We start from the raw sequence: 25,249 nt of genomic DNA, 5'->3' as shown, positions 1-25,249 counted from the left end.
AAAGAGTTAATACTTACCATAGCAATGGAAAATCTCTTGGCCGCTTGGGATCAGCTGTGATGCCCTGACAGTGGCAGTTGTCCCACTAAATGACACGCTGGTATTGGGACAGCATGAATGGTTCAGGAGGCTGAGGACAGGAAAGAAGGCTGTCGCCAGTCGCACAGGCTTCTTATTTACAACAGCACCATCTCCGGACTCTAAAGACAAAGTAAAAACAAGGAGGCCGAGAATAAATGCTCAGTAACCCACGCAGCTTATGCAACAAGCATTGTGACCAATTTCAGACAGCAGTAGAAAGGTTTCTGATATATTGCTGCAATAAATAATAGCTAAATACCCTCTACATGTGCACCAAAGAACAGGCCAGCATGGATCAGGCCATTAAATTTTAAGCAAGTCATTCCCATCTGCAATGGGAGCTTTTTACAACTGATAATTCAATCTCTTCACACAAGCTAGATGAGCAAGGACAACAGAGAAGGGCTTAGAAGTTTTTATCTTACCTGACTCCTGCATTACAGTGATCGCTTGTGCATTACATTGCAGCTGCAACACGTGCCTCAGCATCGCTTCTGCCATTGTCTTCATCTCTGGAGACAATTCAGATGATGTTTTTTCACAGGTCTTTGGTTTGGACCGTCTCTCTGATGATTCTTGATTCAAAACAGCAGCCTCTAGGCCAGCTTCTTGCAGTTGTTGGCATATAGCGACTACACTCAGCATGCAAAAGAACTTATGCTCGGGGCTATGCTTCTCAGCGTGCGGCAAAAGGTTGAACACAGCTTGGTAAGAACTCTGGTACTGACCATTGTCATTACAGCCAGGGATACCTCTGGTCCCAGCTCTTGTTTCTGGTGCCTCGCTGAGATGTTTGCACCTTGCCTCAGGGTCCTGAAGGTCCCTGTCACCATTGTGGGACCATTCCACCAGCCTGCTAACCTCTGCAAATCCTGCCAGCAGAACAGTCCTCAAGGCCACGTGGCAGAAGACCCCTAAAGTGAGAAGCAGCGCTCCCAGGGAGCACTCTGTCCTGTGGTACTGCTGCCACGCCACGTCTGCACAGATCTGGCTGCAGTACTTTGCGTAGCTGCACCCTTGGCAAGGCACCGAGGCCAAGAGCTGCCTCAGACAATGGTGGCAATAAAGATCTGCATTAGTGACCCGAGTATCCCACACCGTTTCAGTGCTGTCCTGCAGAAGAAAGCTGTCCCCTGGGCAGAGCACACTCACAAAGGCCTCCTCTTCCAACAGGCTTTGTCCTGGCAGGATATCCTCGGAGGCCACCAAGTGACGTCCTCTGTCCGTATCAAAATTCAACCTCAAAGATGAAGATGCCCCTGAAATACTGTCATTCTCTTCCCAAAACTCTGACTTTCTTTGAATGCCACCACGTGCCTCTCGTGCAGGCTCTGGGCAGCTCTCTTTCTCCTGTATTTTAATCTTCAGTTGACTTAACTTTTTCAGCAGTGTCTGGTGAGCAGGACTAGCCATGATCCCAGCCATAGCAATTTTATTCTCCACCACACTGAGGGCATCTGCCGCATCCTGCCACCTCCCCAGACACAGCAGACATTCCGCTTTCCGCAGCAAGACCTTGGGCAGCAGCCTGTCCGGATAGCCATGACTTTCAGCCCTGGCAATATCTTCCAAACACACCTACAAACAAAGACAAGGCCTTGTTAGAAAAACTGTGAGACACGTGCTTTTTTATTTCATCTAAGATTCAGAACATTTTAATAAGGCTGTTAATCATCAAAGTCCACATGCATAGAATCATTTTTGTTGGAAGAAACCCCAAGGATCGCAGAGTCCGACTATAACGCAACTCTAGCACTAAACCATGACCCTAAGAACCTCATCTACACATCTTTTAAACCCCTCCAGGGACGGTGACTCCACCACTGCCCTTGGCAGCCTGTTCCAACGCCCAACAACCCTTTTTGGGAAGAATTTCTTCCTAATATCCAATCTAAACCTCCCCTGGCACAACTGTTAGCCAACCTGTTGGCCGAATAAAGCCTTCTGATGTAGAACAAGAAGGAAAGCAGGAGCCCTTTCAGAAAGTTTAGGTTGTGATGGATGCTTTAAGCGAACACTCTGCAGTAACACCTCATTTGGCGACTGGGCTCCTCCTCACCCCAATCCCCGCCCCGGGAGCCCTCAGGCCACCCTCGGGGTGTGCAGGAGCTCGGGGGGGGGGTTCTCGCTACCCCATCCCCGCTTACCTCAAAGTGCCCGAGGTGGAAAAGAGCGGCCGAGCGGTTGGCGAAGCACACGGACACCTCGGGGCTGCCCGGGAGCTCGTGGGATGCCGCCTGCGGAGACCGGAGAGCGGCTTCTTCAAGGGGGGACCCACCACCGGGACCCCCTCCCCGGGGATCCCCTCAGGGGGGGCTCCCCCGCCCCACGTACCTGCGAGTAGAGCCTGGCGGCGGCCGCGTAACGGCGGCGGCCGAACGATCGGTTTCCCTCCTCGCGGTAGAAACGCGCGGCCGCCGGCTCCTTGCCCGCGCGCGCCCGGCGGCACAGCCGCCGCAGAGCCGGCGCCTCCGCCTCGGGCCTGCGGGACACGGGGTGAGCTCCGCGTACCGCCCCGCTCCGTTCCGTTCCAGCCCGCCCTCCCTCTCTCTCTCTCTCCCCGCCGCTCACCGGAGGAGGCCGCAGCCCAGGCGCAGCGTGTCGTGCAGCGACGCCGCCGCCAGCCGCTCCCGCAGCGCCGGTTCCAGCGCGGCCCAGCGCCGGGCAGCGCACAGCCGCCACTCCTCCACCGGCAGCTCCATCACCAGTACCCCAATGGCGGCGCACAGCAGCGCTGGCCCAGGAGCGCTTCCGCCGTACGGCACTGAGCAGCCAATAGGAGCGCTGTAGAGTGTCGCGCGGCCCTGACGTCAGGGAGCACCGGAAGGAAGGGGCACGGCTCCGGGCGGCGGGAGGATTTGGCGGCAGCGGCGGAGCGCGGCGGGAGAAGCGGCACCATGAGCGTGCAGCTGAGCGAGGGCGCCATCGCGGTGAGGGGCCGGGGCCGGGGGTTCTGCGGGATGGGGGCCCGGGTCTGGGCTCGGTTTTGGGCGGGTGGGGGGCGGCGGTGAAGATGGGGTCGGAGCTGGGCCGGGGCCGGGGGCAGGGCGGCCCTGGCCAGGTCTAGCGGTGACGGCCATTCCCGGCACCTTTCTGAGGGTCTCTTTTTTTCCTCCTTCAGGCCATAATGCAGGGGGAGGACGTCTCCAAGCCCGTGCTGCAAGTCATTGTGAGTATTTTCCGTTATCTCTTGTCTCAGTAGGTTAGTGGCTGTGTGTGCTCCTATAGGGCTTTCTGAGGGCAGCCAAACTTCTTCTGCGGAAGTTAACTTTGTTTAAACAAAAGCCTGAGTAGATAGGCCATTTGCTAACCATGTCGCTTTATGTTTTTGAAGAGTTTCTGAACAAAAGAGAACTAATAATCTGTTGTTTTCCCATAGAATACCCGGGCTATTGCCACGGGAAATGGGCCACCGCGTTACCGAATGTTGATGAGTGACGGGGTTAACACCCTTTCCTGTAAGTATGACAACCCGCAGCGAGTTTGAAGTGTGGAGATGCTAACGGCGCTAAATTTTCCGGTCAAGTGTCTAGATACTAATGATGAAATGATTATTGAAGGAGAATGTGGCATATGTGGCAAACCACAGACCCTGAAGTGCGAAACTGCATTTTAACACTGGGACAAAATCCTTCTATTCTGGAATTTTCTTAGTGAGCTTTAAGCAATTAATTCACTACAGGGTATAATGAAAATACAGAAACCTCTACATGTTTTTCTAACAGTGATTTTTAAAGTAATTTAGCTTAATCTTTCTCTGGCTGCTTTGATACATGATCATTTTAGCTATCACTGCACTCCAAAATTTGAGAATGAATACAGTTTTAGTGACTTATTAGTGGCTATGCTCTTTTTTATGTGCTAACTAATTGAGCAAGTTATAAATCCAATGCAACGCTACAGTGACTGGAAAAGCTGTAGCCAGTCATGGCAGCCCCATTTAAGGCTAACGTGTTAATTCTTAACTGGTTTTTCTTCTGTTTCTGCAGCATTCATGTTGGCGACACAGCTGAACTCTCTTGTGGAAGAGGAACGCTTAGCAGCCCACTGTATTTGTCAAGTGAACAAGTTCTATGTTAACAGCCTGAAAGATGGAAGGTATATATATTTCTATAAGTACGGTTTACAGAAAGGCAGCTGCACTAGTGGATGCTCTGTTCTTTGTGACTAAGGAGAGGCCAAATGTGTTTAATTTAGATTATTTTAAAATACTCAGCCTTTAGGGTGCTGGAGGGAAAGCACACAGCACAAGCAATAGCAGAAATAATTACAGAACGTGACTGCAATGGGTGCAGATACGCATAGTACAGAGATTCAGTAACTGGAGGTTGCCTATTGGAATACACCAAGTTTCATTAAAATTGACAAATTTTAAGTTAATATGGAAAAGAAACTGATGATTTCTTATTACTGAAGTGTTGGGGAATCTGGTCTTTTATGAAAATTTGAGAGGAGAAAAGTAGGATGCAACAAAACGAGAAGGGATCTGAGTGAGCTGATTATTGAAAAAGCACGTATGTGTTTAGCAGAATATGAACTAATATGAAGGTTTATAATATTTTTATTCAGCTTTTTTTGTGGAGGGAATATGACTTCTTTTGAGGCAGGAGATATATTCTCTCGTATAAACCTGGCATGCTTTTGTTACTTTTAAAACACTGCGTTGTTTCAAGCCATTCCTGTGTGCCCATTCAGCCTGCCATGGGCTGTCCTTGGTGAAATGTGATACAGCTTCAAACCTACTTGTACCTCAGGAGAGGGTTAAGTTGACAGTGGGAAGCTTTTGTCTTCAGATCCTTGTCCAAAGAATTGGTCCCTAATGGTTGGTTCTCTTACCTGCTACAAACGATATTCAGAGTCTGATAGACTTGCAGAGGAAGTGCAAGTCATTACTGCTGTCTGTTTTGTTCTGTGTTTGTAGGAGAGTGGTTATACTGATGGATTTAAATGTTCTGAAAACTGCTGATAAGGTTGGTGGGAATATTGGCAATCCAGTGCCGTACAATGAAGGTGAGTGTCCTCTCTAAACAAATACCTTTCTGAGCAAACTCTCTGTTTGGATGACCTTTCAGCTGGCTGTTCTTTCACTTAAAAAGAAGCAGTCAGACCTGGTCAGTGATGTCCAGATCTCGAAAATCCTTTCTAGTTGTGTAAACCAAAACGGCTTTTGTTCACGTATAGTAAACTCTACACCATGGCTTAAGCTTCGGTCTCTGCATGGTATTGGGAAGTATCTATACCTTATGATAACATTGACAGATTTTTACTATATGTTAGTGGTCTCTATCTAGATTTCCAGTAAGTATGCGGAAGCTATTCTATGTCTCTTCATAACGAGTAACCAAATAGATTAGTACTACTTCTGTCTGGAGAGAAAGCAGCAGGAGGAAGATGTAATAATGATCTACAAAACCATAAGATGGCATGGAGGGGATGAATAAAGAATGATTAATATCTCTCTCTTTCCTACATTCATTTGATGCTCTTTAGTTCTCATATTGTCAGGTAGTGGTTTTAAAACAAAGGCTGTACTGCACCCCCAAACAGCGCAGAGCTGAATTATGGAACTTGTTGAGGTAGGTGCCAAAAATTGGCACAGGTTCAAAAAGCAATTAGATGTGAAAGAAAAATCCATTAGAGGCTGTTAAACATAACAATACATCCTCTGCATGAATGTCAGGTTCAGGAAGCACTAAAACTTACATTGCGCAAAGTGCATAGATGAGAGGCTGGTTTGAAAACACAACCAGCAAGCAGACTTTCCTCAGTACCCGTTCCTGCCCTGTCATCTGAAAAACCGCGGTGTGCGGGGTGGACCTTAATGTGACCTGCTGTAAATCTTTCTTTTTTGTTACATTGGATAAATAACTCTTCTTCATTGTCATGTGCTGAGCTTATGCATTTCAGGCAAACAGTTTTTGAATTAATAGATTTTTTTTTTGTCCTGAGGTATGTTCAAAAGTGTGTTCTGATCTTTAAAAAAGAGAGGATCATAAGCATTTACAGAAATTATTTGAACAGCTTCATCATTGATGTATATACAGATAATGGCTGAAATGTAATAGTAAATTCCACCACTTTTCCTGGTGGAAGTGAATTGTTATATTTTTATTACAAAGTGACCACACATTAGTGGCAACACTTTTCTGTAGGATATTTTAGCCCAACAGTGGTGGCAGGTACACTGCCATTCTGGTTAAAAATCTGCTTTACTAATCAAAGTAGAAAATAGACTTTGTTCCAAAGGCAGACATCTTTCTTCATTAGCTTTTCTTTTTCCTAGGGAATTAGAGGGGTGTCTGTTAAATGAGCCTAAAGAATCTTTTGTTCCTTTGATAGTTACGTAGCTAATTGCTGTTTAAAAAATGTGTTGACATCTCAGATTTTATGGTTTAATCCCACAGTTGCTGTAGAGACCAAGATTTTCAGAATAGCTACTGAGCAGACTGGTTTGTGTCTTTCTCCCGTTTCCCTTGCTTGTGTGATACAAGAGCTTGTGAACTAGAGTGGTTTTCATTTATCATATTGTTGCTTAGAAACAACTGCAAATGTGATATCTTGCAGAACTGAGCTGAAAATATACCTTTAAGAGTCTAAATATTGGTAAAATTACCGTGAGTTTGATCAAAGCTGTGTGCTTTATTTGGGCTTACAAAAGCACTCGGCGATGAAGTTTTCAAACCTAAATGTCTTTGAAAATGTTACTGGACTGTGATCATAGTAAGTGTGGTCTTGCACTAGATAATTAAGAGATCTTGAATTTGAAGTGATGCATATTTCATTTTAACCCTGATGTTGTTCTGCAGACTTCATACCTTTTTATTTGATATTAAATACAGTTTCAGTTACAGAAGGCGGTGATAGTTCAGATTAGGTGTGCTTAACCCAGCCTTTCTGCTCTGCCTGATTTGTCACAAAGGCCTTGATAAAATGATAGAGGCGTATTTCAAGTTGCAGATTCTTTTAAGTTTTTGTATATATTGAGAATTTATACTTCTGAGGAATGCTCAGCTAATGCAGAATGAATATCTTAAGACCCCTTTGCAGTTTTCATGGAAAACAAGTGCAGGTATCTTAAACAGAACGTTTAGCCCCACTTTTGGTCTTACATGAAATATGGATCTCAAATCGTTAGACCTGGGATTAACAAATTTCCTAGACTGTAATACCACAGTAGGACCCTGGGAATGAGGATCTGGCTTTTGGCCACTTTATGCTTGAGCAGTAGGTGGTTAATCTGCCTAACAAGGAAGCTGGAGACACAATCTTCTTAGTACACGTCATAAAAACTTTTCAGGCAGCGTTTCATAATAGTATTGAAATTTAAGACTGAGCAGTTTAGTCCTTGGTAGAAAACTAGATGATAATGTTATTACTGCCATTAATCTCATTCAAATTACTATGATGCTGGACTTTCTCCTTACTATGACAATTACTTGCTACTTACTTCTGTCATTAATCTTTCAACGCTGAAATGTTCGTATGCTTGTACATTCACTTGAACTGTTTATTCTTGCCCTTCCCATCCCCGTGTGTTCTTTCCAAGTGCATTTTCTGTTTTCCTTTTGGAAAGAGTTGGCTGTGTGGGCGGCTTTGGCCAAGGGTCTTGGGTTTGACTAAGCCAGTAAATAGAGCAGAAATGTGATCAGGGGTTTCAAGTGGTTTTTCAGCTTCTGCTAATAAAAATTAACCATGAAAACCAGGCAGAGGAGTCAGTTTTCTGAGCGCCCGAAGTGATCTGTAGGCCACCAACCACCAAAATCCTGGTTTAGGAGTCCCTAGGCTCTACAAGTGAGAAAATTGGAGAGATATTTCTGCTGCTTCTCTATTTGAACACACGCATAATACTATTAACACGTTAATATATTGTTAATCTGTTGAGAAACACCAGGCTCTGGATAGGCAACCATTAAGACATGATTTTGTGTTTAATAATGCATAAGTGTTCTAATGTACGTGACGGTCTTTTGTTTGTTTTTTGGTGGGGGGTTTTTTAATTAAGAAATCCTAGAGAAAAACCATTTAGAACAAAAGTAGCAAAGAAGTCACTTGCTGTTGCATATGCACATTCCTGTTATTTTTGAATATTTGCTTCCTGTCCAGACGTATTTTTCTCTTGATGTGTTTTGTTTGTTCGTTTGTTTCCTTCTCCTCTTACACTAATTGAATTTGGGGTGTTGAGCACTGACCCCGACTGGGTCCTCTGAGCAGTGAGGGTGGAATTCTGGCTTCTCCATCTAGCGGAGTCTGCAGCAAATACACGTTGCCGTTTGACGTCACGCTGTTGCTAGGGAGATCGCTGTCACCGGTTCACCGCTGTGACTCTACTGCGGCAAGTTAGAGGAGCACATTGGGTTTCGTCCAAGGACCTTGTTTGGGATTAAAAATAACCAGGGGGTTACCTCTGTAGGCTCCACGGCATCAGGTGATGCTGTATCAGGGTCTCCTTGTGTTGCTTCTACTTCTTTACCTTATTTCGGTGGCATTCTGTTCTGGGATTCTCTGCTTTTGTTCCCAGTGATGCTTATGGGCTTGATCTGACATTCTTTTCTGCTTTCTCTGGCTGTCTTCTTATTCACCCCCCAAATCAGGGGGCTTTGCCTACTGAGGTCTAGGACTTCCTGCAAACCAGTGACTTAAGAAATTCGTTGCATCCAAAAAGATGAAAACATTTGATGTTTTCTCACCTGGAGGCAAAACATGACAGGACAATTATTCTGTAAAAGGAATTCAAATTTTTGAACTGTAGATTAGTCTTCAAATATACTATTTCTCTAGATAGGTCACTCTCCTCTTGTAATTTATCATCAATATAAGGCAAAGAAAAGTCCTGGAATCTAAAAAAAATGCATGATATGTACTTACTACAGCATCACTTTGCTCCCTGTGCAGTGTACTGCTGTGTCCCAAGAGGGACCCTGGTGAATGCTGAAATGATGACTCCATCACCTCCACGTTAAATATCTTCATATTTTGGAAATAAAATATAGCAGGTGTTTTCTTTGTCTTGTAATTATTTCAGGTTTTACTTTACCTGGTGTGATTTTTGACCCTTTCTGGATTTTAAGAGGGAATTCTCTGTGTAGCAGCAGAAACTGCCTGTCAGAGCAATAGAAGCCTGTAAAAAGTGAGAAGTTGTCAAGATTACTTCAGTGCTGTCCTTTTAAATAACCGTCAACCCTGAATTCTTTCCAAGTAGAAAGCAGTTGCTTGAGGAAAGAGATATAACTGACATTCCTCCGTGGCAATATTGTTCAACAGATAGCGTGCTACTGCTGTGTCTTATAACACCTGAATATTAGCTTGTGTTCTCCATGTTTTAAATTATTTTTTTCATGCAAACGTTATTTCCTAGAAAGGATTAGGGATAGTTTTAATTACTGTGCTCCCTATTATACTATGTGGTCTCTTTCCATTTGATTACCAGGGCAAGGGCAGCAACGTTCTTCAGCTCCAGCAGCAAACCCAGCACCCGGCAAACCACAACAACAAAATGGCAATGTGTCAGTAGCAGGTAAGTGTAACTTTGGGCCAGAACTGGTTTCCTTTTGTGCAGTGCAAACTTACAGCTTAAATTTAAAACCGATCCCTTCTTTAATGGTGTTGCACAGGAAACACTCTAACCCATAGCTTGGCAAGGCGAGTTCTCTCAAGAGACTACTCTACACTTGGATTTAATAATAAATTTTTAAAAAGGGGGAAAAATATCTACTTCCTTCCTCTTTCCCAAGGAAAAAAATAGGAAACAACTACCACAAAGCAGTATAAACTGAACATCTAGTCTGATGCATTTTTGTGTTCTTGCAACAGTGCTCTGTGGACACCCAGCTAGGTTTGGAGCTGGCCAACAGGTGTATCACCAATGCTGAGCTATGCAGGCCAAAAAGTTTAGGTGGTACAGGGCTGAAATTATTTGATGATACATCCATAAATACACTTTTTGGGTCGAGACTTTCAATAGTGAGATACTGAAAGTCTGTCAGCTTAGATGTCAGCCTGTAGACTGTTTTCGAAGCAAAGTAGTTGTCCGTCCCAGCTCTTGGTGCTGCTTTAAACTCAGGGGTAAAGAATACAGACTGGTTAAGAAGTATTTTGAAATAGTAGAATTTTTACACCTGCTTACTGCAGCAGGAAACAAGCTCTTCCTTCCTGTGCTTAAGGCCGATCATAAGACTTCTGTACTTACACATTGACTAGATTCAGTTTAGAATTAGTGGTATTGCTTTATGTCAGGAAATTATTTGATTAGTCATTCCCCCAAATAGTGTAGATCTAAAGCTTGATGTGCTGTATTTTAGAGAATTTACTGCTAACTAGTTGTTTCCCACTTAGACTGTGCTTAAGTGATTGACTCTGGACACATCTCCACTTCCAGTTTAAGTGCTCTAAAGGTCTGAGAGTGTCTCTTCTGCAGCAGTTTGCAGCCTCGAAAATACTCGTAACCGAGAGCAGAAGCGATTCAATGAACTTTCAGCCGTTCTGTTGTGCCCACACAGCTCAGTGAGCGGAGCTCAAAGTGCCAGCCCGGTGTTAAGCGTGACTTTGCCTCCACCCCATAGCGTGAAGTTCTGCCTGACTTTGCACCATGAATTTGTTTTCACTCGTCTTTTGTCTGCGAGGCTGAAATTCTTTATGCTTTCTTGCGGTTTTTGAAAGGTCCTGCTGCTCCGAAGTACCACGCTCCCTCAAACCAGTTTGGTAAAGCCAGCGCTCCCAATTTGTTGAAGACACCAGGGGGATCGCAGGTCAAAGTGGTGCCAATCGCCAGCTTGAACCCCTACCAGTCCAAGTGAGTTATTGTGCTTTGCCAGGTGTTGCTCAGTGTCACAGGCCTGAAGGAACAATAGCTTCTTTTTGCTTCCTCTCATGTACGAATCCCTGTCAAACCATTCTTTGAATTCTTTTGAGTTTATTGGTTAACTTCAAACAAACAAAGGCAGCAATAACAACAAAACCACCCACCCCCAAAAATAAAAAGAAGAAAAAAAACCAGCCTCCACAGAAACCAGCTGTACAGGGATTGGTTTGTTTCTTGTTTGTGTTTTTGGGGTGTAGGGTTTTAACACTTCTTTTTTCATCAACACTCCAGCAATCTGAGATTTGCCTTTACATTGTCTTGGTGATGTTACCCTGCCGAGCTTGATAGGTTTTTAATATTTTAGTTGAACATCAATTGACTCCTCTCTTTTTTCCTAAAGCAGCCTTCTTTTTGGTAACTTAATGACAAAACAGCTCAGTAAGCTATTCACTTCGGCTACTGTTCTCTTGAAAAGCATGAGGATGTAATTATTTTGTGAATGACATTTTTAAGTTATGCAGACTGATTTGATTACCCAAGTTAAATGCGAATCCTATAATTGAGCTCTTGAGTTCTAGCGTTTTTTTTCAGAACAGGCAAACTGCTGTATGAGAAATGTGCCCTACAAAGGTAGAAGATTTAAGGCCTGCTTTTGTGCAGAAGGGTTGTTGTGCTACTGTTATCATACTAGATGCTTTATGGTTGGCTTTCTTGCTGCTTTCTCCACAACTTTAGTGGTCTAGGCCGTTAAAACAGAAAGCAGCAGAAAAGCAGGTAGAGTTGCTGGAGCGCGGTGGAAAGATTCTGGCTTCTAAATAGTGACGTTCCAGTTCCAAAGGTTTGTCAATTCAATCTCTTCCTTAAACAACAACAAAAAAGACACAGAACACTGTTTTCTTGCACAATTTCAGGTGGACCATTTGTGCTCGTGTTACCCAAAAAGGCCAGATCCGCACGTGGAGCAACTCCCGTGGTGAAGGAAAGCTCTTTTCTATAGAGCTAGTCGATGAAAGCGTAAGTGTCATATGTAGAGAAAAAGATAATGTATGCCAGATGCTGATGAACCCTTCATAAAGACAGAATAGAGGAAATAAAGTGTATTATAGGAAATGTTTTGTTTTATTACGATTGAAGCTTGTATTCTTGTATTCATTAAGTTGAGCATCAATGACCCAGTTTTTATCCAGAACGAAGTCTTAAATATATGGCATTACTGATTGTGTTTCATCAAAGTCTATAGCGTGTGACTAAATTTTTGCAGCTTCAAAATACACTTGTTTATGAAAACCGACAACCTAATACTTCTGTTTGTGGTTTCCTGTAGATTGAGGATGAGATCTCATCCTTGCTTAGATACACATCAGATAACAAGCGGTGAGAGGAACGTTGCCTGCAAGTTATAAGCTTTCATTTTCTTGAGGAAATCGGAGTACAAATTATTATAATACTAGAAAATTTCATCTGTGGTTTGTTTGGGGAATGGGATCTGGTTAATCTAACTAAACTTGCAGTTTGTCAAACCTCTTATCAAATTACGTTCTTCTGTCGTGAAAACAAACAAGATTCTGCTAGATTATGTTTAGTATAAAACGTGAGGTTAATGTAACGTGTTGTCATCAGCCGTTTGTTTTCTCTGCGTACTGTCTGTATATCTAGTGAATTTACAATTGTTATTAATTCTTACTTAAAGGCTTGGCATGAATGGAGGATATCACAATATACTGCGCTAACTTGTGGAGCTGTGTGATCTGAGGTGTTTGGTTTTTTTTAACACATAATGGCAATTAATGCCAGTTTTATGAGTACCTTCTCAGAGGTATATATATGTAGTTCATGTGTGTTTCATTCTGAAGCTCTAGATATGTTAAGGAGACTTGAATATGAGATTTGATGGTCAGGTGTAGAATATGTTGTTTTAGCTGTAATGCAAACATGAGGAGAATGTTTGTTTCTCGCGTGCCTGGAGCACCGTGCCTGTAGAACTGATGCCACTTAACATTGCAAAGATTTCTTTGTGATTTTTCTCATGTCGAATTTCAGTCCTGACCAGCTCTCCTATTTTCCTGCAGGGTGAGATTAGAGCTACCGCATTCAATGATCAAGCAGACAAGTTCTTTCCTCTCATCGAATTGAACAAGGTAGGGTAGCATTGTGCTTTCATAGATTGACATGAGCTAGAAAAGAGGAACTTCAAGGATTTTTAAAGCAAGGATTTTTAAAGGTGAACACAATCTATTTTCTCTGCCTGGCTTCTGATAATATCCTCTGTTTCATTGCTTTCTCCTGTAGGTATATTATTTTTCCAAAGGCACTTTGAAGAGCGCTAACAAGCAATATACAGCTATTAAGAATGACTATGAGATTACATTCACTAGTGAGACTTCAGTTGTGCCCTGTGATGATGCTCAGCATCTTCCATCTGTTCAGTTTGACTTCGTGTCCATCTCTGACTTGGAGAACACACCCAAAGACTCAATTGTTGGTCAGTCTAAGTACTAAAATGGCGAGCTCTAAAGCTTTGAAGTTTTCCTTTTGTGTCCTGAATACCGGGTGGCAGTGAGCATACAATGCTTCAAGTGTTATGATCTCTTAAATGAGGTTATCTAATGATGGTTGCCATTAAAAATACCTTGGGCAGTTTTCCTGTTAAGATGTCTTTGCCCTGTTCTGCTAACAATATATGATTTTTCTTCAAACTAAAGATGGTAAATGATACTTGTTTATTGTACTATGATCATTGTTTTCCACAGGAAAGGGCTGAAAGAAAACATGTCCTTGCTCAGCACGTGTGCGTTTCATACCTTCCGTAGTCTTGCTTTCTTTCACTATCTAATTATCTCTGTAGTGATTTTGGCATAATTCGTTGTATTCAAGTCCAAGTTGCATGACTGTTTTGGCTTGCTTTGTGAAGTATTGAGGGTTTGTTTTTCTGTAATTTGTTGGGCAGAGTACTCCGGAAAAATCAGAGGCTTGGGTGGGGGCGAGGGTTCTCAGGTTTCACAGGCACAAGATGCCCGTGATTCAGAGGCATTCAGCTGGGAATTTTAAAGGTAGATCCGTCATATTAAAAATGGTATCTTTTTAGGGAGTGCAAAGTGGATTGTATTTGCTCTTTCTGCCCAAACATGCGGACTTGTTGAAGTTGCAGCTTATGGTTGCGGGGCTACAGAGAAGGCGCTAGTCAGCTGCTTCTGTGTGTTACAGTCACTTTGAACCCCTCGCATCAGAGACTTGGGCTTAAACAGCACAAGTATGTGTTACAGAATCAGGACTAAAGTCCTTTGACAGAATATTATGAGGAAAGATAGTACAATGCCTTGATCTCGCTAATGTAGTGAGGCTTGCATTCATGAATATCTTAATGAATTCGTCAACAAAATTAAAGCACTGAAGAGGTCTGTAGTGGAGCATCCCTACCATAATACGCTAATTTCCATATCAGATTTGATTTGAATAGGGAGCCTGCATACAAGGTAGAAATCTGACGCCAGGATTGAATTCTTCTCTTGTGATCTTGTATTCCCCAACTGTGACCCTTGAGTAACTCTAAATTGTAACTGTTTCTCAGATGTAATTGGAATTTGCAAGAGCTATGAAGATGTCACTAAAATTATAGTGAAAGCGAACAATAGGGAGGTATCAAAGAGGAACGTACATCTGATGGATACATCAGGGAAACTGGTGACAGCTACGCTGTGGGGAAATGAGGTATGTGCTCTCTTACCTGTTCTTAAGCAAAGGTTCCTTTGCGTAAGGTGAGGAAATGTGTGCACTCTTGTCATCTGAGATGGGCACAGCACCGCGACAGAGTCCTGGGTGTTTGACGATCGGGGCAGAGACAAGGTGAAAGACTGTCTGGTTTCATTCAGGTGTGATGTTCTTAACCTTTCTCTGACAAACTGCTGACATGATCTGACTAATGTGTTCTGAACAACTGCAGACATTATGTCTCAAGCTCAGAGACTGAAGATAACAGATTTCTGGTTTAGGAAAGGGATATGAGTTGCACTTTGATTATGGAGCAGCCCGATGGCTATGGCTGTCTCATTTCAGATGAATTTTATGTGTAGGGTGGGATACATGTTATCCTGCATAAATTGCTGCTTAACCAAAGGGTTGAGAGGCTGTATCTCAGACTAGGAGTTTAAAGCATTAGAGCCTTGGTATCTAAAGTTTGAGTAGTTGCAATAAACTGCTTCTTTATCCTTTTAACAAGCTACTTTGTTTTCCAGCAGTGTTGTAGATACTTAAGGTTTTATGTTCTACTCTATAAAATGGGAGGGATCCCGCCAGCTTGACAGTGATGCTTTATGGCTAAATGATCAAGTGCGCTGATATTGTAGATACCTAAACACCATTAACCATCTGCTGATATAAATGAAATAAACTGAAGTTCACCATCACAAAGTTTCGAGGTTCAACCGGGTTGTTCCAGGAGAGGCTACTGGTGATCAGTCCCTGGCAAAGTTCTGCCCATAGTGATCAGGGTCTGCCTTTTACAAAGTCAAATCTGCTTGCTTGCTTGTGGAGTAGATACAACAAGTATTGAGGGGAAGTGACTTATTATGATTTTCAGCTGGCACAGTTAGGGATTGAATGTGTATCTCCTTTCTCAGTCATTGCTTTAACTGCTGGGGTACGTTTTGTGTTGGTTTTGCGTCTCATGGACACAGGGAATGCTACTGTCAACTCCAGCTCATTTGTAATCTTGAAACATGTGATGCTCCCCTTGCTTGCTAAGTGACGTGGAGTCCAGAAAATCTATAGCTTTCAAAACCTCGCTCATGCCAAGAGGCTCTGTTAGTGTCAGGCTTTACTCAGATAACAAACTGATGGCAATTGAGCAGCATTAAAGCAGCTTTATGAGATTAAAAACAGAAAATGGGAAGTCGAGAAGAAGTGTTTGGTCAGCATACCTACACTTCTGCGTTTTAAGTTATAGTAGAATAGACATGATCAGCTCAGTCAAGCCATGTGAGTTATTTCATCTCCTGAAGAGTCTTAATCTAACCAAATAATTTCTGCTGTTTGGAGAAACCTCCATTCCCATGACCTATCTCCCTTTCTAAAACCGTTGTGTAAAATTCCTAATGGAGGGCACCAATCCTTTTTTACCAAACCACTGGTGTGACTTAAGGATTCTCTGGTTCCCCAGGACACGGGGTGCTAGGATTACCAGTTTAATTGTTAGCTGCCTTTTCTCAAACTCCTAGTGATATTGTTTAAAACCTTACCTTCTAGATACGGTAACACAGTTTGATTCAGATTTGGTCTCTTGTCGTGATCTCTGAATTATGACCACAAGTTCACTACCTGTACTGTAGCGTGCTACTAATGTTTTCTGTTTTTTCACACATGTAGGCTGAACAGTTTGATGGTTCTAGACAACCTGTGATAGCCATCAAAGGAGCCCGAGTCTCTGACTTCGGCGGTAGGAGCCTGTCTGTCCTGTCCTCGAGTACAGTTATCATCAACCCTGATAGCCCAGAGGCTTTTAAGCTCCGAGGATGGTATGAGTGTGTTTGTGTTGATTTGTTCTGGCCTGATGCAGAGTATTTGTTTTGTTCTGTTTCTCTGTACATGAGCGGTCTGTATAGCTCTGAAGAAAGGTAGCAAAGGCTATGGGTTCCCGGCTTATAGAAAGTTCTCTTCCTTGAAAGCGCTAGGGCCTGGAAGGCTGCGCTTTTTAAGCTGTTCCGTTCAAAAACATATAAATCCATGACGGGCCTTGCAAAATTGAAATAGGAGTAGTGTGTGCTGACCCAAAGGCTTGGAAGGCAGCATGAAATCAGACTTGACCAGCTCCACTTTCTGAGGCATTTTCAGAGAGAACAGTATTTTTTTCAGAGGCTTTTTCCATTGTGTGGAATCTGATACAGACTCTGTTAGTAGGGACTGGAGAAACCATGTTGACTTCTTCCAGTGTCTGTTCCTTATCAGATATTTTTCAGATAGCAAAATAATTATTTTATTGTTGTCAGGAAAACAAAGTGATTTCTTGGTGGTTCGTGGCTTCTACTCTGGGTAGTTCCTAAATTGTTTGCCGTAACTAATACGGTGAGATGTGGCCTGTGTACGAATGGGGTTAAGTGCCAACAGCATCAGATCCGTGAATCCTGGGCTTTCAGGTTCTAGTTAAATCCCCCAAACATGGATAAAATATAATGGCATTCTCCATTTGTCATTGAAGTATGGGAGAAGCACAGCTCAGAGTGCTGTTGAAGATAAAATTGATTGCGGGTCTTAAGCTATTACTGTCACACTTCAATTAAGTTCAGTTTTTGAGTCTCGTTGGCGTGTTTCTCAAATCACAAAAAGCACCACAATGGGTTGACAGTACAACCTTTTGCTGAAAAGCAGTGCTTTCTTCTTCTAACAGAGGAAGTATAATCTGTTCAATGCTATTTGCTTTTTCTTTCGAAGCTGCTGCGAAGATAATGGGACCATGTAATTTAATTTTAATTATGGAAATATCTTGATGCCCTTAAATCTTGTTATCTGACTGCCTTTAAGAAGCATGCAGTGCGTGGTTTGACCACTAGCTGGCAAACAAATTGCAGTTATATAGAACAAAGCTGTCCTCCTTTTGTGGCTTTATAAAATACTGTGCTAATTAAGTCGGACTATTAACTTAGTCTGAAATGCTATTTTTGTTTGCAGTATACACAAATTACTGTAATTGTTTCCTTTGCAATCATTGATAAAAAAATCCCTAATGTATTAAGTACACGAAACTAAATGTTTTGATAAGTCTGTGTGGTCTGCTGTCCAAAAATAGAAATGTGTCTTTGTGGTTCCAGGTTTGACTCGGAGGGGCAGCTTCTGGAATGTACCTCCATCTCTGATGTGAGGGGTGGGCTGGCGGCTGGGGCCAACACCAATTGGAAAACTTTGTTTGAAGCCAAAGCTGAGAACTTGGGCCAAGGAGATAAGGTAGAGTGCGGCCACAGAGTACAAACCTTGTGTGTTGGGGAGAAAATGAAAAAGCTGGACTTTCTGCAGGCGTTCCACTTATTGAAGTAGTCCAGTTGTTGAGCTTGTGCTTATGGGTACAAACTGGAACACAAAAGGTTCCACTTCAATTTGAGAAGAAGCTTCTTCTCAGTGAGGGTGACAGACACTGGCCCAGGCTGCCCAGGGGGGTTGTGGAGTCTCCTACTCTGGAGACGTTCAAACCCACCTGGACACCTTCCTGTGTAACCTCATCTGGGTGTTCCTGCTCCATGGGGGGATTGCACTGGATGAGCTTTCCAGGTCCCTTCCAATCCCTGACATTCTGTGTGAACTTGTTATTAAATAGTCAAGCTTATTGCTGATGTTGCAACATGATAGTGCGCTTGCAAGAGAGTTCTAAGCCTTGTATAAATGGGGGCAGAAGGGGAGTTTACCCCAAAGATGTTTATTTAAATACTACAAAGTGTTGTAGGAGAAACAGGGACATTAGGAGGAGGTGGGTTTTGAGGTGCACACTTAGTCAATAGAAAAGCTGGGGATAAAGCGCAGGTCTCCATCCAGTAACCTCGCTAGGCTTACACTGCTTCTTGACTTATTTTTAATGTTTGGGGTTGCTTGGCTTGTTTTCAAACTTAAGTGCTAAACCAATTGGGACATGCAACAACTTCTATCTAAGGAAAAAGCTTTACCTGTAATTCACTTATTTTTCTGTGAGATTTATTTTTTTTGCACGTTTCTTAAGCAACCTCTATTTATCTGCTGAAAGACTTGACGGTGGTCTTAAACCATTAGAATGATTATTTTAGTATGGTGAGTGGGTATTTTGTTCTGTAGGCTATAGTTTAATCAAATGCTTATCTGTAATACTACACAGTAGGCTTTCTGGGTTTTGTATTGGCTCCAAAAAGAAGCATAGCAAAGTGCAGAATCTTAATCCTGTGGAAAAGTAGAGATTTGAACAGGCACAATGGAGAAGCAAATATGCTTTATCTAAAGAAAACCTAGCAATTGGAGTTTCCTGCAATGGAAACACAAAATAATCTTGCTGTAGGGGCTTTATTTAACATAATGGAAACCTGAAAATGATTGCAACAGAGGGGTTGATTTACAGTTTCCCAATAATCCATAGCTGTTAAGCTTTCTAATCCTAAATATCCAAGTATGGGTGCCTTGCTTTGTAGTTAATTCAGAATTGGAAAACATTGAGTATTTTGAGGCTAATGTTGCACACTCACTCTCCTAGGCGGATTATTTTAGCTGTGTGGGCACAGTCGTACATCTGCGCAAAGAGAACTGTATGTACCAGGCATGTCCCTCTCAGGATTGCAATAAGAAAGTGATAGACCAACAAAATGGACTGTACCGTTGTGAAAAGTGCGATCGTGAATTCCCCAACTTCAAGTACCGCATGATGCTTCTCGTAAGTAAACGGATTAGAGGGGAGCGAGTCTCTGGCTGTTTTCCTTGGTCAGGCCAAACCAGAATCTTTCCAGAGCAGTGAGTGTCAGGGTGTTTGTCTATCTGCGGTGCCTGTGGGTTCGAGGGTATTTAAATGGCTTGTGTGCTGTACCTGAGTGCGGGATGTTTCATTGAGCTGATTAGCAGTTTGTTTTCCTAGTGCTCCAATTAAAAGCTTTACCCTTTGCCAAAAAGTTGCTGCTAGGCTCAGTTGATTCTGGTTTCCAAGTGTACTATGCGGTGCAGGGTACAGATGGCCTACGCCTCTTCAGTAGTGAAGATAAACTGAAGTAAAATGGCATTTCTGGAGAGCAGTAATTGCACTTTTACAGCTGCTACCTATATTTAGTACATTTTTTTTGGTAGGTATTGTTCTGTCTCATGCTTTAATGGAGCCTGCCTCAGAAAGTTGTCTGAGGATTATTATTGTGATGCCCGCTTACACTGTAAGCATCGAACCTTCTTCTGTTTTATGATATGTTGGAGTTGTATCTGCTTTGAAATGCTGTGCCAGGTGGGCATGCAGAGAAGAGGGAACTATCCCTGCAGTCTCACTCAAACACAAACTGCTCCCGAATAATCTCTAGCAGATAACTTCTAGGAATGCGCAAACGACTTTACACAGCAGAATCATTCTCGTAGAATATAAAGGGGATGCTGAGGGTACAATCGTGGCCTTCAGAATAATGTGTCTCTTATTTTCCCATTCCTAATTGTCAAAGCAGCCAGGAAATGCATGCGAGGCTAGTACTTGATTTTTTACTGCTCTGTCTTGTCCTTGAATGTGTTGATAGTTTCCTCATAACATGATATTACACGTGTTTATGCTCAAGTGCTCGGGTATGTACAAAATAAACGCAGTTGACAGTTTTGCTGGTGTCTCCATTGGTGGTTGTTTTTCTGGGCTACCTCATCAGCTCATCAGTGACAGCGGAACAGAGCTGGATATCCATCAGCGTGCACCACTGTGAGCTCGCTGGCCTTTTCCTGTGACACAATGCACTGTCAATATTCACTTGCTTTGAGTTACTGTGACATTCTATGGAGCTTAAAAAAAAAAAAGGTAGTAAAACACTGCCTTCTACCCTCGGTGATAGAAAGTACATATGGTGCACAGGGCTGTGATAGTTACTGGAAATTTAAAACTCTTTAGCTGTGAAATCTTTCTTTTGTGCTGTCTTCCTGCAGGAATAGGCAACTGGATAAAATGACTTATATTTGCTTTCTTGTTGTTTTGTTTTGTTTAGGTGACCATTGCAGACTGTCTAGAGTATCAGTGGGTGACTTGTTTTCAAGACACAGCAGAATTCATTCTTGGGCAAAAGGCGGCTTTCCTGGGAGAACTGAAGGAAAAGGTCAGTCCATTAGCTTATTGTCTTTTTAGTAAACGTCTAGAAGTTGAGCTTTGTTTCACACACCTTGTTGTTGAGCTGCCCTCAAATGTCTTGCTTTTCTTGGTGTGCCTGGTAAGGGAATATTCTTGTAATGTTGACTTTGAAGGCACCTTGGAGAAAGACATGAGATAAGTGTGGAACACCAGTGCTGATCCATCCAGGAGCATGAGAGGCAGTGGGTCGTGTTCATGTGGTTGCTGTGGAAATTAACAGAGTGATTAAAACAAATACAGAAGTGCCGTATGAAATAAAGGATATTTTCCTTCATTTGACAAGAATTTGCTCTTGCCCATTCTCTGGGTGATGGGCCAGCTCAGGGGCCTGGCAGCCAAAGGTTTCAGTATCTTTCACAAGTTCACCAATCATTGCTTCTCCCCAGTCTGAAGTTCTTGGCAGAGACTTGTTTACTCTCCTCAGGATTATTTTCCACGGGCCATCTGCCTGGAGAACAGAGATTTGCGTGGTTTCCCCCATAGTTTGCTCCCACAGTCAGTCTGTCTCTACCTCTGCGCTCTTTTGGCTGTTCAGAGCTGGAGATCAGCCTGTCCTTGTCACCTGGACCTCCAGAGGCAGCTGGTGACTTGTCGATAGTTCCACAGCCTTTAGAGGCTTTAACACGTGCTGACTCCAAAAGAAAGGAGCAAACTGTTTAATCGTTGTACCTAGATTGGAAGAATCTGCAAAAAAACCCTGTTTTAGCCGTGAATGCTAAAAACATTATCCCTCATGTGTTCCAAAAATTTGTTTACAAAACCAAAAAGTTCCAGAACGCTTTGTATATATCTTTGTAAGTAGGCAGGAAGCTTTTTGAAGTAATGTTTGTTAGCCCACTTCTGAAGGCTCTTTTTCCCCACTAAATATCATCAGAAACTTTGTGGGTCACACAAAAACCGTGACTTGTAAAACAGGTCATTGGAAGAGATGCTTAAGTGATCTTTCTTTGACAGATTAGAACAGTTTTTAAGGTTATAAGCCATTCAACACTGACAGACAGTATTTTCCTCCCTTTGTCACTATGTGCTTCTCTGCTGCGTTTTCCTTCCTTCCAGCCCAAATCATATTTTCCTGATTTTAGTTGTCTACTGTATAAAATCTATGTGCTTTTGGTTTGTTTTGTTTGATGGTTATGTGGAAAGCATACTAAGTTCTTGCATTGCAATGTGAGCGTTGCCGCTCTCCCAGGCTGCAGCAGGTTGATACCGGGGCTCTACAGAGACACCACTTGTTGGTTAACCCATTGTGTGGCTGCGGGAGGAAAGCGAAGCAGTCGGGACTGTCAAACCTGGTTGTCCTGAGACATTGTTGTAGACTTTATCTATTGCAAAGCAGGGCTTGTTTTCCTCTAACTTGCATACAAGAACGATTTTTGGAGGTTTCCTGCGTTTCAGCTCTCTAAGGTAAGGGGTGCAAAGCTTGTGCTTCTGGGGTGCGAGGAGTTTTTGTGGTGCTCTGGAGGCTGGACACCTCTGTTCTGCAGGAAGATGTATTGCCAGCTCGTTCCAATTAGATGTGCTTGTGCTTTTACACTTCTATTTTCGAACATTCTTAACTCGTCCATATTTTCTTACTTTGGTCGTGCTTAGTCTCTGGTAGAGTTCAAACAACATTTCTTAGTCACTTATAATGCTGAAGAGAACCAGGTGGGGAAGCAGAGACAGCAGATCCTATGGAGCAGTACAAACATGTAATGTCTTTTGAAGAGCTGCCTAATGGAAATGGCTGAGGGTAGAAAATAGAACATAATATGGAATGAGCCCTTGAGCGGGAATGCTTTGTGTTCCAGGAGAAATTGGTTTTGATTTGACACTTTTATGAGCCTGTAAAAATGGTACTTGATGCATTTTTCAATAAGCTTTTCGTGGTGTTGTTTCTCTGAAGACCTGGTGCAGTGTCCTGGGAAGTTGGTGGGAATCTTTCCACTGCTCACAGTACGTATGGAGACCACGTACAGCCAGTGGCCACACTAAGCATAGATATGCAGGCACGGTTTTTCATCTACTTCCCCGCCGTGCTTGTTACCGGAGGAGGTAATGTAGGGTAGCAGCGACTGGTATGCAAACAGCATTTTCCACTCACTTATGGTTAGCGTAGTTTGTGGCAGAGCTGGAAACAGAAGCCAAATGCTTTATTAAGTGAGTTTTCTTCCATACGATGGTCAGAAGAAAGGGTTTTAATATTCAGGAAGGATATGCCTAAATTTTGCAGTCTGTGAAACTCGCTACTCCTGTTCACCTTCATTTGTTGTGCTTTTCTAAACCTTAAGAGAAGCGCTGTGTGGTGTAAAATAGTGCTGCGCACACTGAAAAACAGCAGATGTAACACTTGGATTAGGAGTGAAACTGGGGTGGGTTCAATTCCAGATCAGATGCTCTGTCTGCTGCTGGAGTGACTGATCAAGTCATGTGCATCTGGTAGATAAATGTGTTAATATTAATAATTACTTGCCTGTATCATCATGGGGCCACAGGGCTTTTTGTGGAATGTCAGGGAAGGTTTTTACAACTATTTTTTACACAAATAAACTTTCTCCACAGTCTCCCCAACTTGCCTGCTTCTGCTCTGCTGTTTTGACAAATTGTCTGTTATAAATGATGATGCTGTTCAGTGTTCATATGGTAATTAGAAGCAGCTTATGTTATAAATATGACAGAGTCTTCTAATGGTTATAAAAGCATCTTCAAAACATGCATCCACTTTTTTATAGAACACCCTTCCTAAATAGGTCTGTGTCAGGATGTGAAGGATACATGCAGTATTGATGGATAAGCAGAGAAACAATGCCTAATAAAATAATTAAGAGGGAAATAGTTAGCTGTCAGTGTTTGTGATTGTAGCAGAACATCAGAATTAGCCAGATACGCAGCATGAGAGCATCTCATGCAGATTTATAGTGTTTTCATTCTCTGTTTCGTTGCAGATGTGGTGCAACTGTACAATATTTTGTTAAGGTAGCTGAGAATATTTTTCACCTTGAACTAAACCTTCTCTTTAAAACTTGGTTTTGGCATCTAAAACTTGATGGAAGACTCAGCCAGTTACATGATCCAGTTAGTTCCGTGGTTTTGCCAACATCAGCGGAAATTGAGCTGGTCAGAAAGTTCGTGGGACTACTGGAATCCTGGAGTGTCTGCAGCTGATATCTGTCTTTGTCCTTCTCGCAGAATGAGCAGGCGTTTGAAGAAGTGTTCCAAAACGCAAACTTCAACACGTACGAGTTCAGGATCCGAGTAAAACTGGAGACTTACAATGTAAGTATCCCCAAAAATCCAAGTAACGTGGCTTTTGTAGTTCGACTTGTCTCCATAGGAGCTGGCTTCCTTCTCTTCTGTTTGTGGGGAGAAGTTTTCAAAGATGCTTGCTCACACAAATACTGTGAGTCTTGAGCACTGAAGGAGGGATCCACTGTCACCAACACTGCTCTCTTGAGTCAGGTTTGCTCTCCCAGCTCACCCTGAAACCAAGAGCAATAAGTTACTGGGGCAGAAGGGGGTCAGAACCAAATGCCCGGAGTCCTGAGCGTTCTTTTACACACCGTGTTCCTCTTTCACAGGATGAATCTCGTATTAAGGCTACGGCGGTTGACGTCAAACCTGTGAACTACAGAGAATACAGCAAGAGGTTGATCGCGAGCATCAGGAGAAACGCTCAGCTGGGGTGAGGTGGCTCCTGCTGACCGATTTGAAGCTGGAACTTCCAGGAAGAGCTCAATAGATGATATTACACCGACTTTTTCCCCACCTGTGTGTGTGACACTTTGGCATTACTTACACCATGCATGGTAGTCCAGCATAGTGAGCTAAGTGATTTAATGCCTTTCTCTGAAAATATGCCCCTGGTAGATGAGAGTGCACTGTAATGGGTGCAATATCGTAGACTGCTGAGGTCTATTAAGCTGTGACAGCACTAAAGAGGAATCTCTAGACAGATTGCCAGGATCTTTAGACATGTCTGAAGTAAAATGTCTGAAGTAACTTTGCTTTCTTACTATATGTAAAGCTGAATTATATAACTATCGTGTCCTCTTTGCAAGAAAGTAGTGACAACCGTGACACTTTGACTTGTTCAGCAGAGGGCAGGAGGAAGAGTGGATGGAGGAGAACGGGTCTATTAGGGCAAGTTAGTTCCTTTCCATAGAATTCAAAGGCTTTCTCTTTCCACAGGTGCCATGCAGTTGTTAATGCTTGGAATGGCGATATGGTAGAATTATTAATCAAAGACATATCTCTTATATCTGAAGAATATCCTTCCTTCAGGGTTTAATAGACTGAGTCAGATGGGTCTGATATTAATCAAAATTGTCTCTTCTGAGGAAGGCAGATAAGCATTGACTCTCCATTCCCTAGGGAAATCTAGGCAACTACAAAGCATTGCTTTAGTTTGCTCTTCAATTAATACTATGAGTTTTTCACTTATTTCAGCACACTTTTCCTGCCTATACATAGTTTTTATGTTCATATGGTCAGTTTCTTTAGGTTTATTTGTGATGATGTTAATCAGAAACAGGTCTTTAAGTGGGGGATTGGGGGGAGCTCTGTTTCAATAAACACTGTTTAATTCCTGTGTA

The 25,249-nt window shown here is 42.8% G+C and overlaps 2 protein-coding genes across 3 annotated transcripts in view; one reads left to right on the top strand and one right to left on the bottom strand.

Annotated features, from left to right (window-relative positions):
* Positions 1–2,788, bottom strand: part of SMYD4 (SET and MYND domain containing 4) — a 6,094-nt gene extending 3,306 nt beyond the window's left edge. Inside the window, exons 1-5 of one of the 2 annotated variants that reach the window (XM_065036408.1) lie at positions 2,653–2,788; positions 2,416–2,563; positions 2,229–2,318; positions 507–1,659; positions 18–200 (exon numbers count right to left, since the gene is read on the bottom strand). In XM_065036408.1, the coding sequence (XP_064892480.1) occupies positions 18–200; positions 507–1,659; positions 2,229–2,318; positions 2,416–2,563; positions 2,653–2,783 (1,705 nt within the window). In that variant the 5' untranslated portion in view covers positions 2,784–2,788. The remainder of the gene's footprint in view (positions 1–17; positions 201–506; positions 1,660–2,228; positions 2,319–2,415; positions 2,564–2,652) is intronic. The other variant, XM_065036409.1, reaches the window with a different exon arrangement.
* RPA1 (replication protein A1) lies at positions 2,767–25,249 on the top strand. The gene is made up of 17 exons (XM_065036410.1): positions 2,767–3,011; positions 3,203–3,250; positions 3,461–3,539; positions 4,071–4,179; positions 5,003–5,091; positions 9,509–9,595; positions 10,738–10,870; positions 11,791–11,893; positions 12,949–13,017; positions 13,169–13,361; positions 14,448–14,587; positions 16,241–16,389; positions 17,680–17,812; positions 19,077–19,253; positions 20,539–20,646; positions 23,847–23,933; positions 24,236–25,249. Exons 1-17 carry the CDS (start codon positions 2,979–2,981, stop codon positions 24,341–24,343), a joined length of 1,845 nt encoding a protein of 614 aa, XP_064892482.1. The 5' UTR covers positions 2,767–2,978; the 3' UTR covers positions 24,344–25,249.

The sequence above is a fragment of the Columba livia genome, chromosome 20 (assembly GCF_036013475.1).
Source record: "Columba livia isolate bColLiv1 breed racing homer chromosome 20, bColLiv1.pat.W.v2, whole genome shotgun sequence".
NCBI classification, from domain to species: Eukaryota; Metazoa; Chordata; class Aves; order Columbiformes; family Columbidae; genus Columba; species Columba livia.
The sequence above is the reverse complement of the archived record's forward strand: the minus strand, read 5'-3'. Positions and strand labels throughout refer to the sequence as shown.

Excerpts from the sequence above, each read along its gene's own strand:
- RPA1 (XM_065036410.1), top strand. The coding sequence starts at position 2,979 with ATGAGCGTGCAGCTGAGCGAGGGCGCCATCGCG. Across the intron at positions 19,254-20,538 it reads AGTACCGCATGATGCTTCTC|GTGACCATTGCAGACTGTCT; the intron begins GTAAGTAAACGG and ends TGTTTTGTTTAG. Across the intron at positions 20,647-23,846 it reads TGGGAGAACTGAAGGAAAAG|AATGAGCAGGCGTTTGAAGA; the intron begins GTCAGTCCATTA and ends TCCTTCTCGCAG.